At 39.8% G+C, this 13,734-nt stretch overlaps 1 protein-coding gene across 1 annotated transcript; it reads left to right on the top strand.

Moving 5' to 3' along the window:
* Positions 1-4,415: 4,415 nt before the first annotated feature.
* Positions 4,416-13,734, top strand: cstf1 (cleavage stimulation factor, 3' pre-RNA, subunit 1). Its single transcript, XM_042407632.1, has 6 exons — positions 4,416-4,517; positions 4,832-5,053; positions 5,273-5,550; positions 5,632-5,829; positions 6,041-6,431; positions 13,267-13,734. Exons 2-6 carry the CDS (start codon positions 4,885-4,887, stop codon positions 13,524-13,526), a joined length of 1,296 nt encoding a protein of 431 aa, XP_042263566.1. The 5' UTR covers positions 4,416-4,517; positions 4,832-4,884; the 3' UTR covers positions 13,527-13,734.

Below are 13,734 nucleotides of genomic sequence, written 5' to 3' on the forward strand. Positions count from 1 at the left end.
AATCCTGAAAAAATGTTTTGTTACTTTTGGCAGCCATTTTCTTCAACTTGTGCAACAGTAAGCCAGTGTACAAAAAACATAAACTGTGTGCTGATTAGCTCACATAGCTATTTGGTTCATCATTATGTACCCTTCTTGACAGAGTCCAGACAGAGTTGTCTGAATGGAACTTAATACATTTCAGATGTATGACCTGTTGCAAGATAATAAGTAAAAATTATGATGTGGGCATAACTACACAATGACTGTAATCTGTAACTTGTAAACACATCACTGACATATTATTGTTATCATGGCTAACATATTAGCAAACAGTTGCCATTTTTAAACATATTTACACATTGAGCAGATATGGAGAGCATTAGCATTCATTTGAAGTTGTGTTTCGGTCCAGATAATGAATGTAAGTCCGATATTCACTCTCTTTTCTAGCTCAGTTTTGGTCTCCTCCAACTCCTGCGGGAAATATCTGGCTCTTTAGCTGCTAAAGGCTAGTCTCTAACTTTTCCTGTCTGCCATTTGGTATTGGGCAAGTAGTATACAGTGGGTTTATCTGAGCTTTTTCTCTGAAAACAGCTGCCTGGGTCTGGAGATTGGACTGATGAGAGCCTCGAGACTGAACCAAAACAGTAAAGTTGCAAGCTGTAAAACCAAAACAATGAGCTAAAAGACCCTAAAACAGAATCAGGTGATAATTCTCTGTGGGTTTGTCATTACGAGTCATTTGATCCATTGTTAGTACAAAAAATACTGATTATAGCAACTTTAAGTTTATTCTGTTTTATTTTTAAATGTGATTAAATGAAAAACTTAAATATTTCTACTCTCAATCCCTCCGATGTAAGTATGTCATTGTGTGGGATCAACCATGCAATTATCAGATGGCACCTGCTGAAAGAAAATAAAGTTTTTATATCATTTCTCTGCAACAGACTCTTGCTGGTCTCCAAGGCAACTGCAGGCTGGTCCACTGAGAGCATGCTTTGTGTTGACATGGTAACAAGACATCTCCTGACACACATGTTTTCTACTGTCTTTACACAGATCCCAGTCCTGCAGGATGGAAGCATGGTTTCAGGCATATTTGCATGTATTTAAAGACCGAGTCAGATGAAATGCTTTTAAATCACAGTGTGTGGATAGTCTGTTTGTACTGATTTGTACTGATGTCTTCTCTAAAACAGTCAGCAGGCGTTAAGTGCAGTTGATGGATAATATTTTGGCAATGTTACTCAGGTTACTAGGATACAAGGTTGAGTCAAGTTTTTCAGCTGACGGTCAGCAGTGACAAGAGACCAACAAAATGTGTTTCTGTTACTACACCAGGTCTCACAGCTGCTGAACCTCTGCATTGTTTCAGGGACTTTGTTTTGTTGCTGTTTTTTAACATATTATTCCACGTGGATGCAGCTGATCATCTGTTATCAGCAAAAGCTAAGAAGTAGGACACATGTTAAAGAGTAATACCACTGAAGTTTACCTACAGTATGATCCTAATAGTTACAAATAGATCTTAATACAATGCTCAAAAGGCTGTAATGCAAGAGCTACAACTGAAGTACACCCCCAATCACTTGAGGTATAAAATTGTTTCTCACCCTTCACTGTCAAATGTTATCTAATTTTGTGAGTCTGCCTCTGCACACTGCAACAGATACGCTCTACTGAAGTTATGGCTCTACAGAAGGTACCCAGGGGAAATATCCAACTTACTTCATTAGTGTCTGAGTGGGTCCCTTCTTGCTGAATTTTTGCACAGCATGAGATATGTATCATTTGAATTGGTCTATGTCTCCAACAGGCTAAGCTACTGTCATCTATCTGCACATATATTACACTACATTTCTGTCTTTCTTGGCGAGCATTTGAACAGATGAGCCACATTACAGGAAGTGGCAAGTGATAGACCGTGTGTTGATGGGTGCTGAAATGCTGGAGGCCTACATCCACTTACATTCATCCCTTTTCAGTGGCTAAAGACAAGCTGTCTCATGCCCCGGTTTTATCTTCACCACCACGACCACAACCACTAGCACAAGCCGCCAAACACAATGTGTGTACCTGACAGTGTGAAAGCGTAAACCATCATTATCATCTGTTTTACTCTATAACAGTCTAAACAGCTGTTCAGCATGAAGCTCAGTAAAAGGCATTTTCATTCTTGCAAATACAAAACCAAGATTGCTATTACATCAACAAAACAAAGATCAAAACCAGCAGCTGTCAGCTTTTCTTTCCATCCTTGAGGTGCTGTACTTGTGCACCCTCTGCTGGGTCATGAGTGCAGTAACTTACACTCACACGCATAAAAAGTATTTGCATGCAATTGGGTTAGTGAAATACAACAAACAACATATCAATGTATCTAGAATGTTCATCATTTATTGTTCTGTCAATTGCCTTTTTTTCAATATTTGTTTACTTGTTTAGTCAATAAAATCTAAGGTAGAAGAGAGATGTTCACATTAAATTTATCCAAGTTTTTTGGGGCATTCTTGCTGATTAATTGTCTTTTTATTGACCACTTGATTGGCTAATAATTGTATGGCTATTAATTTTGTATGGACAATTAAATAAATAAACTAGAACAGTGCACTCAGTAGTGCAGATCTCCACCACGTGTATACAATCAAGATGGCAGCAAAAACAGGGATATATTGATTGATTGATTGATTGATTGATTAATTGATTTTATTTGACAATTTAATTTTAAAAACACCAGCTCTGCCATGGCATTGAGTGCTTATATAAAAGGAAAAGTCAGGATAACACAATAAAGCCCCGCGGCTTATTTCAATTGTGGTCCCTTTGGAGATGGGGAGTGTCCAGGGAAGGGGTCAAGACGGCAGATCTGACAAGGCAAGAATGATAAAGCACATTAATAAAAACAATGATACAATACACTCAGCAAATTTTTCACAATATTAACAACATCAATCACTACCTCAGTGTTTCTTTGGACCATGCCACACCCTACTCGCCACTCAATTAATAAATTTAATTAAAAACTCGGTACATCTGAGATAAATACATCAATATATCAACATTACTTCACAGCCCCTTCAGCACATTATACACAGTCTAGATCTGTTCATAATAATTAAAATAAATAAGCTACATCAAAAACTAACCCAGAAAATAAAATATGAATAACCCTGGAGCCAATTCTTAAGTACCAGCTTGAAACCTCCCAAACTGCTTATGACTTTAAGATTTCCTGGCAATCTATTCCACAGATTTACTGCCATGTACAAAAAGTTTCCTTCCCCAGGGTACTCTTAAACCTGGGAGGAACAAAGTCAGTGGAACTGCCCCTAGAGGAATAGCTGTGAACATACCTCACCTGGATGAAATAATTTTTTAGGTATTGTGGGACAGCACCATGCACAATCTGATGCACCATACACAACTCGATCTGAGAGACTCTTTCCTGCACTTTCAATCACCCAAGGCTCTCAAAATGAGAAAGGTCAACATGAGTTCTCATGGGGAGTTTCAGAATAACCCTAACTACCTTGTTTTGAGAAGTCTGAAGCCCGTTTTTAAGGTATGAAGTTCAGCCATTGCACCCATTTGTAACCAAGTAGGTGTGTCATGTGGTAAAGTGGGTGTGTCGTGTAGATACTGCCAGTCCGCAAATAGACCTACTTGTATGCGCCAGGCAAGCTATTCTTAATGAACTGAATAGGCGCCATTTTTGGCCCGGTATCCAGCTCTTATAACCATGCTACCGACAGGTTAAGTGGAGTAAAGGGTCAGCAGTCAGTGGCGGTATAAAATAACTTTTTCAAAAATTGTGAATCATTGCAATCATGAGAGGTCCTTGTGCATACAGTCATAAATGTGCACAAAAAATATTAGGCTGATGGGTAGGTAGTAGTATGCGGATTAGCTGCGGACAGATACACACACACAATCAAACGCACAATGCCCTCCACACTTACGCCTGTCTGAGATAATACAACATTCGAAATATTCATGCCTACGTGAATATTTTGGCCTCCAAAATAGCCTGTGGATACAGACGTGTTGCATTCACGTGCCGTGTGTGTTCTAATTATTGAGATAGACAATTGCTTTTACTTTGTTTTAGATTACAAGAAGCACATCGCTACTTTGTGTCACATAGTAAAACAAAGAAGACAAGAAGTAGCGCTCTATATTGGATTTATATATATATATATATATATTTGATTGTTTAAATACACATTTTGCGGCTACCTTGTGCCCCCCCTAAACGTCACATTTTGGAGCTTGGGTGTTACAGCAAAATACCAGCTTCCTACTCCCATTAACAATGAAGGTATAACCGTAGTCTATATAAAGATTATATGGTCTATATTTATAACACTGCAGTTTATTTAATTACCGTATGATGAACTCTAATGTTGAAAAATCTGTTTACCATGAAGGCAACTTCACTCTTTACGCTCTTTCAGTGTTGTGACGTAGGACGCACTGTACGTATAGCGTAACGCACGTTTAGGTCCAGAAGCGCCATCGGAACTTTGGAGAGGGTTAGATATTTGTATATTTTTAAACTAAAAACGAAAAATAACATTCAGCCCCTGTCGTTAAGTAGCACATAATGCGGTTGAGGCAGAGAGCACATGCTCAACCAGTTGTTTAGTTTATTGTTGCTAAAACGTACTGTTTTTGTACTGTCTGAACTGTAGCAACAAAGCTAACGTTGTTAGCAGCTCTGCTAAGCACAAGTTCCATTCATTCGTAGCTGGCGGTGACATTAGTACAGACATAGCTCACGGTGTGTGTTGTGAAATTTGCAGCCCAGAAGACTAGTTAACTGTTGACATTGTGTGTTTTGTTACAGTCAGATAAGTTGTCGCTTTTGACGGCCCGGGTTTTGGTCACACTGACCCCAACATGTATCGTCCAAAACCAACTCTGAAGGACCGGCAGCATCTGTACAAGCTCATCATCAGCCAGCTGCTCTATGATGGATACACCAACATCGCAAACAGTCTCATCAGTGAGGTTAAACCACAGACTGTTGTTTCGCCCTCTGAGCAGCTGATGCAGCTGGCAAAGATTGGTAAGAGCTGTTTTCACCATGTCTGCATTGTTGTGCTGTGTGTATATAGAGCACCAATCAAAAGTTTGGACACACCTACTCATTCAAGGGTTTTTCTTTCTTTATGTATTTATTTGACCAATTTCTACATTGTAGAACAATGCTGAAAACATTGAAACTATGAAATAAGACATATGGAATCAAGTTTCACTAATTGAACAAATTTACAATCTCTGTCAGGGATGGAGAATGATGACAGTGCAGTTCAGTATGCCATTGGACGCTCAGATACAGTGGCACCTGGTGTGGGTATCGATCTGGAATTCGATGCCGATGTCCAGACCATGTCTCCGGAGGCATCAGAGTACGAGACCTGCTACGTCACATCCCATAAAGGTCCATGCCGCGTCGCCACTTACAGTCGTGATGGCCAGCTGATCGCTACCGGGTCTGCTGACGCTTCCATCAAGATCCTGGATACTGAGCGTATGCTGGCCAAGAGCGCCATGCCCATTGAGGTGAGACGGGTTTGAGAACCTGAATAGTTTTTTGGCCAGTAGGTCCATGTATACTATTTCTTCTGTTTCTTTGTTTTTCAGGTAATGATGAACGAGACAGCACAGCAAAACATGGAGAATCACCCTGTGATTCGGACACTGTACGACCACGTTGATGAAGTCACCTGCCTGGCCTTCCACCCGACTGAACAGATCCTAGCCTCTGGCTCCAGAGATTACACCCTCAAACTGTTTGACTACTCAAAGCCCTCTGCAAAAAGAGCTTTTAAATATATACAGGTCAGAATTAGTCGAATTTTCTACACAAATTTTCCATTTTTCATGTGTTTAGTCAAAGTGCTGTATTGAAAAATGTAGGTGCCCCTTTACGAAGACACGACCAATGTAAACAAGGCGGAAATCTAAAACTTTGCTGACAAAAAAAAAAAACATTTCTCAGCTTTTATTTGAATTCTGTTGTAATCCAGTCCTCATCTTTTTTTTCTTACAGGAAGCAGAAATGTTGCGTTCCATCTCCTTCCACCCATCAGGCGACTTCCTGCTGGTTGGAACTCAGCACCCCACCTTGCGTCTCTACGACGTCAACACCTTCCAGTGCTTCGTGTCCTGCAACCCGCTGGACCAACACACCGATACCATCAGCGGTGTCAGCTACAACCCCAGCGCCAACAGCTACGTCACCTGCAGCAAGGATGGCAGCATCAAACTGTGGGATGGCGTCTCCAACCGCTGTGTGACCACCTTCGAGAAGGCCCATGACGGAGCTGAGGTGTGCTCTGCCATCTTCTCAAAGAACTCCAAGTACATCCTGTCCAGTGGCAAAGACTCCGTGGTCAAACTGTGGGAAATCTCAACAGGCCGGACGCTGGTCAAATACACAGGTGAAGATGATGTTTATTTTACTAGAGCTAGAGACATGCTGGTAGACTAGATCTATCATTTTCAATTACTATGATTAGGCACAAGGGGGCATCGTTTGACCTGCCAAACAGAGGCGGATGGACCAAAGCAGGCCAGTAAACTAGGCTCCTTATCTGTTAAGCTCTAGCTACTGTGGTCATGACTTGCTATGCTGACATTAGCTAGTCAACCTAATGAAACACCGCTAGTTTATGGATGCTGAGTAGTTGCGTTCAGCGAGAGAGAGAGCATACATTTATGTGACAGACAAAGAGGGAATTCGCTACCACAAAATTGTACGCATCACTTTCTTTCTCACGGTTCAGCTTTAAATCTGGCTGAGGTATTCATCAGCAGTAATGTGGAGATGGTGTGTAGACAGGTAATAGGTGTTAGTGGCTTGTAAGAGCCCAGTACAACTGTGCTGCAGTTCTTTGCCATTATGTCTTGTGCACTTCTGCAAAACGTTCCGGCTTTTTAAAATGAATTTATCTGTGAAGACCCAGCAGGTAACACTTACTACAAAGTCCTGGCACTGACTTTCATCAGGAAAAATTCCTGAACGTTGAAAACACAAAGAGGTGTATAGAATTTAAGAGAAACAGACACTGTGTTGTTGTAGGTAAAATAATTTCCTGTCAACTGTCTTAAACTTTTAACAACCAACCTGCTTTTGTTTAAGTATATTTGACGTTTGTTGGATGCAGAGTCCAACAAGGCTGCAATGCACTGTGGTGTGAAGTAATTTCATTACATTTTGCACTAATAGTAGTTTTTCAGGAAAGTTTGATAAACATTTTGATACTTTTTACATTGATATATATGTTATGAATTGACCTGAATATATCATGTTTTATATTTCATAAGTGACAGACTTTAAAAGGGGGCCTATCTATTAAGGATGTCCCAATCAAGTTTTTCTGGCCCCAATCCTGATCTGAGTTCTTTAATATTAGGTATCTGCTGTTACCAATTCATTTATATTTACACAGCAGCAGAAGACATGCGATGTTGATGTAATGTGTATGTAACACATTAAACCGACAGGTGTGGCCTTCTGACTTTGGCACACAGTTTCACAAGCTAATCCAAAAATACCAATCTGCTAGAGAGAAGATGTATCACTCTGTTGGAAGCACAGAAACACTCAGTCCACTCACAGTTGAACAGCGGAGTGGAGGTTCTTCACTCATAAATGATCTTTGGCAACAGCAACATTTAATTTTCATCTGCCATCAAGTTTTTCACAGAATTAATTTTAAGTAGTGACATCTGATATGATCTGTCACTATTGATGTTTGTCACTTTAACAGCTGAAAGTGATGGTCAGTGCTAAAAGTGAGAAGCTGCTCTTTGCCTATGAGAAAGAACTGGAGGCTGAGTTTGATCAAATCTGTGTATTTTGCCATCCAGGACATTCTTATTAAGAGTCACTCGCCTCAGTTAGCCACTATAACTTTCACACACATATGCAAGTGAAATGCTGCTTTATAGGCTGTTGTAAAGACGAGCAGCACTGCATTGCTAGTGGTGGTAGTAGTAGTAGCAGTGGAGTAATGATCGGCATTAGATCTGCTTCTTTTTATAGATACTGACTCTTTAAAATATGCCCAGACAGATGTCAATCCTTTGAATCATCTTGACACATCTCCTAATACCTGTATAATTCAATATGTCAATATGTTTCTGATACATGATCCACGATCAATATACAATTAGAGATGCATTTTAAAGATCTGATACTGTGATTTAAAGATTTTAATACATATTATTCACTCAGAGCCAGTAACAATGTCATCCACCAATCCATGTCCTTGTAACAACTTACAGCTTCAGATATGATAAGAAAGAAGATGCTCAGTATCAAAAACATTTTGTTGTTTTAAAACAGAACGTCAGATAAGAAACTTTACTGAACCCTCTCAGGGAAATGTAAGTGTGACAACAGCAGAATGAAGTACAAGAACAAATGCGTAGTATAAATAAGTCATCAATACAAACCATAGTAATATACAGTATGAGTATCTACTATATACAAATGACATAAAAATAAAATACGGCATAAATAACAAGATGGGTAATTCTGTATACTCTATACATGAATAGTAACCACAGTAGTAGTTCATTGAAACCAAAATATTCACAAATGAAGTGAAGAGATAAGAATGTTGCAAAAACAACTAGATACAAAACTTTCACTTGAGGAAATGAAATCAGGTTGTGAAATCAGGTTGTGTGTAAAGCAGAGTTTTCCTGGATTTTTTTGAGACAAAGGAGGCTCAGGCTGGAGAATGAACTCGGTGCAGCGTACAGTCTACGCGTGCAGTTGTGCACCTTTAGAGTGTCGTGCACTTAAGTGAAAAAAAATCAGGATTTGACAGAAGTGTCCAGCAGTGGAGAGCAGCCTCTCTGCTGCACTGTCAGCTCTGGGGAAAGACGTCGCTGTGTAAGATGCTGAGCGGCTGCAGGGTTATTGAAGTGAAACAGACTGAGCACAGAGTTATTTTCTTCACCTCAGAGTTGGGTTAAGTTGTTAAATGCTGCCGTGTGTGATGGTCAGCAGGTCTTGTTTCTTACTGCTGGAGTTCACTGCTCCGTTCCGCAAACGTTAGTCTCTGAGTGACGGTGTGAAAAAAAAATATATTTCATGTTCGTCTCGCAAACGTAATTATTTACTCATTAAATCAAAACATGATTGCAACTGCTGCATTTTTTGAAGATGAACTATGAGATAACTAGCGTGTCTGCGCCGTAGACTGTCCAGGTGTTGTACCGGCTGTTGAGTTCTGCCTTTTTCGTTCCGTCAACATCACATGCTGGAATTTTCAACAAAGGCGGCAGCCAGTAATACAAAGGCGGCTCACCTTTGAGTTAGATAGGCAGGGAGAAGTATCTTCAGGTGGCACTATCAGCAGTCTGATGTGCAGTTATTGCACCTCACAGCAGCTTAATTAAAGTAACTGAAAGTCTCACAATGCAGAGAAATGTCATTAATGACAGTACCAGTCAAAGGTTTGGACACACCTTCCCAATCTCTTTTGACTGCTACTGTATGACATATAATTGGCCTGTGAAGATTAAATTAGACAGCAGTGGCTCCTAGCAAAGCAGTTAATAAATGCTTTTATTTGAAGTCTGTTTGTATTATAGTAAGATAATGATGGAAATAGAGTTATGCTTGAACTAGAAATGCTGTGTTATTGTTATTCAGTATAACAACTGGCTCATTGTCTTGTCACATATATTTGTTTTCAGTAATAGATCATCAGCCAATATTTACATCCATTGTAATAAACACCAATCTGAACAGTAATAACATTTATGGAGCAGAAAAAGTGTCAAAATATTCAAATGAACAACAGGTTTCAATGTAGCTAGAATATGTACAGGATGATACCCGACAAGTTGTATGTTCATGATTGTAACGGATGATGCGGGGGCTAAGTGGGTGGTTAGCCTCTGCTGAATCCATTACAGTAATGGAATGTACAGTCTTGTTGGGTATTATCCAACTAAACTAAAGCTAAAGTAAGAATATCAGTTGTTGACTTACACATATAAAACATTTTGATCTTGCTTCTCTGTTTTAAACATCATAAAATATAGTTCCTGAGCCTCAGAAGGTCTGTGATTTGCATCGCTAGGCAACATCTAGCGGCGCACAAGGCTGAGTTTTGAAACTGTGAGAGAAAGAGAGGTTTACTGACTGCTTTTAATCTCATGTATATAGAATAACGATGTGTTCTGATACACGATATCATTCAAACTCTCTCTCACTCCCTCAATCTAGTGACTTCTCCACACCTCTTTATTTTCTGTGCAGTATCAGTTGCATTTTCTCTCCAATCGTCTCTTCTTTCCTCTACAGCTGCCCCTCACACTCAGGCTACCAGCTTCACCATGGCTAATGTTATTTAGGTCTCTATTTAAGTCCTCTTCCCGCCGTTAGTTGATTTGGACTTATCTATCATCATCATCTTCAGTGTTTCTGGCAGTGACACTTCTTAACTTCTATATGTGTGAAGGAACACAGTGTATGTTTTTCTTTGGCTATATTTGGGTAAGAAGACAGTGATGCCATCATGTGTTGAACCCTGTAGGTTGCCCTGGAATAATAGTTAAGAGGTGGTCGGAATGATGTGGCTGTGACCTTGTAATGTGTTATCAGACTGGTAGTCATTTCCTTCATTGTAGAATTTTTTAAGAACTAGCGATTGATTGCAGACTATGGAAACCGCTTACTTCTGATTTCATCATTGCAACATCACAATGATGTGGCATACATCTCAATCAGGCCATTAGTTTTTGACTGAATGAGAAATTTTACACATTGTGCATGAACACATTTTGAAAGTTTAGAGCGTATAAGAGCTTAGAACATCATGATGGAAGTATATGATGACCATTCTCATGCTCAATTATGTCTCATAAGTGGTTGCAGCAATTTTTGGGTTGATACCATTTGCTACACAGGTTTGATGCAAAATTTAACCATTTTTGACCACTCAGGAATTGATATAAATGGTCAAAAATCCCCCCAATTCATGTTGCGAGTTGGCATCAAAACCCTTTGACATTTCGAGCACTTCTGTTCTGGAAATAGCTCAGAAACCCCCCTGTTGTCATTACACGTAGGAAAGCCATACATCCTCTGAACGCCCTCGGTCTCTAGTTTGTGGTTAAGTTTCATGAGGTGGTGATTATCCTCACAGAGATCATGATAAGTCATTTTATACAGTGAGGTTAAGTTTTAAATAATGGTCTTACTACAATGAAATGGCTACTATGGGGATGAACATCATCAGACATGAATATAGTTGGGCTCATTTAATCCACAACAGTCTCAGCTTTCCAGTCATATCAAATTTATTCAATTTTAAGACTGTTTAGGGACCCCAGTATGCAGAAATATTCAATACACCGTTTTTAGAATAGGTGAAATAACACATTTATACTGCATGCAAAAAACTGCACAGATTAGCATAAAGTGGGCATATATGTAAAGAGCAGACTCGTGGGTAACCATAGAACACATTTTCATCCAGATATCTTGAGGTGAGAGGTCAAGGGACTCCTTGGAAAATGGCCATGCCAGTTTTCCCTTCGCCAAAATTTAGCCTAAATTGGAATGTTATTTAGCCCATTTCCCAACAAGTTACCATGACATGTTTGGTATCAATGGATCCCTTAGGTTGCCTACTTTCATATGATGAATGAATGAATCTTCTCTGTAGCTTTAAAACTGAGCCCACTGCAGCCTCTGAAAGACTGTAATCTTGGCGGAGGATGCCATGTCCTTGTGGAGTTTAAGAGGTTAAAGATGTCGTTTTAGGCTTTCCTAAATGCACATGAGAATGTCATTAGTATTTCATCAGCTGAAAACATGTGAAATCATCAATTCCGATAAAGACTGGCCCTGCACTTGTCATGTAGTTTGACATGATTACGTTTCAGGCGATGGAACAAATCTCTTGTGTTTCCCCTTTTTTTTTAAAATTCTGTAGTAGTTTCACTGTTGTCAAAGTGTGCACTCAAGCCCCTCGCTGACATTTCTCTGACATTTGAGACGTTTTCTCTATTTGACGTAGACTGAGAACCGGGAACAGTTAGACATCATTTATAACTCCTCTGACCTTCACAGCACGCTGACCGACAGTGATTGATTATTACTTTGTATAAGAGTTTGGCCATGTCAGTATTATATAGATTATATTAGATTATTGTAGATATTGTATCAGTCAGCTGATAAATAAACACAATTGCATTGTCTGTCCACCAGAGGGCACTGAGAAGTTTATTTTTACACTGTAAAATGTTTGCTCAGTACATATCAGAGCATCTGCAGGTCTTCAGACGTCTCATAAAGCATTGACTTCAGTTCCCTTACAGAAAGGTCTTATTTAAATTTTTATTGGAGTTTCAGTCGCTGTCACTGCTACAGCTACAGGAGCGAAGAACATCGTCCACTCACTATGTCTTTAAGAAAACTTAAATGAATTCATCATTTTGTAATTAGTTAATCCATCCATCAGTTTTCTGCCACTTATGTGGGTCCAGGTCACCTTAATTGATTTATTACATTACTAGGAATGATTGTTGAGAAGCTGAGAAGTACAGACACAATATGATATAAATATCAATAAATTCATGTATTTAATAAATAATTGTTGGCCTTATTGTACCAACTGGTTTTTCATCATTCTTTGAGCAGTACGACAGTGAAACCAGTATGAAATTCTGTGTGGTATTAACCCTCCTGTTGTCTTCCCGTCGACCATGCAACTTTGTTCCTCCCGGGTCAATTTTGACTCGGGAGGACATAAGTCCACAGATGCTATAAATTTCAATAAAACACCCAAAATTCAATGAAAGTAGTGATCATTACTTTTACATGCAAAGTGTGTGGTATGGAACTATCCATGTGATTTTCATGGAATTAGATGAAAGAAATCCATATTTCTGATATAAAAACATTTGAAAACGGGTCAAATTTGACCCGAGGACAACAGGAGGGTTAAAAACGTCTTTAAAAGCCTTCAATTAAATTAGACTGTGGAAAACATGCAGATTTGAGTCACAAGTTTTTAATGAACAAATTTAAGTGATCCTTATAAAAAAATGTGTGTATATCTTTATAAGACTGTTATTGATGTTTGCCTCAACAATCTGATAATGTCAGTTTTGATACATTTTTCACTTATCGCTCAGCCTTAATTAATTACATGACAACTGAAATAAAAAGAATATAAAATGAACATTGTGACATTGAGGTGAAGTGAAGCCACCCAGTGACATGCTGACTGTCTGCTGTTGTAGGCGCGGGTCTGAGCGGCCGTCAGATGCATCGCACACAGGGCGTGTTCAACCACACGGAGGACTACGTGCTGCTGCCAGACGAGCGCACCATCAGCCTGTGCTGCTGGGACTCGCGCACGGCCGAGAGGAAAAACCTGCTTTCTCTGGGTCACAACAACATCGTCCGCTGCATCGTCCACTCACCCACCAACCCGGGCTTCATGACCTGCAGCGACGACTTCAGGGCCCGCTTCTGGTACCGCCGCACCACCACAGACTGAGACACGTCCCGCCTCGACATCTCTCTCTCTCTCTCTCTCATCCTTCCCACCCCCACCTGAACTGCTGGACAGCCTTCCATGACCTCACCGAACTCGTCACTGTCTGATCTGTGGCGGTCTTCGTTTCTGCTTAATTTGAAACCGTGCAGTGGAGTTTGTGGGACTTTCCATTGCACCATTTTAAGAGTAAAGGTGTGTGAGGACAGTG

The sequence above is a fragment of the Thunnus maccoyii genome, chromosome 3 (assembly GCF_910596095.1).
Source record: "Thunnus maccoyii chromosome 3, fThuMac1.1, whole genome shotgun sequence".
Taxonomy (NCBI): Eukaryota; Metazoa; Chordata; class Actinopteri; order Scombriformes; family Scombridae; genus Thunnus; species Thunnus maccoyii.

Excerpts from the sequence above, each read along its gene's own strand:
- cstf1 (XM_042407632.1), top strand. The coding sequence starts at position 4,885 with ATGTATCGTCCAAAACCAACTCTGAAGGACCGGCAGCATCTGTACAAG. Across the intron at positions 5,054-5,272 it reads GATGCAGCTGGCAAAGATTG|GGATGGAGAATGATGACAGT; the intron begins GTAAGAGCTGTT and ends AATCTCTGTCAG. Across the intron at positions 5,551-5,631 it reads AGAGCGCCATGCCCATTGAG|GTAATGATGAACGAGACAGC; the intron begins GTGAGACGGGTT and ends TTTGTTTTTCAG.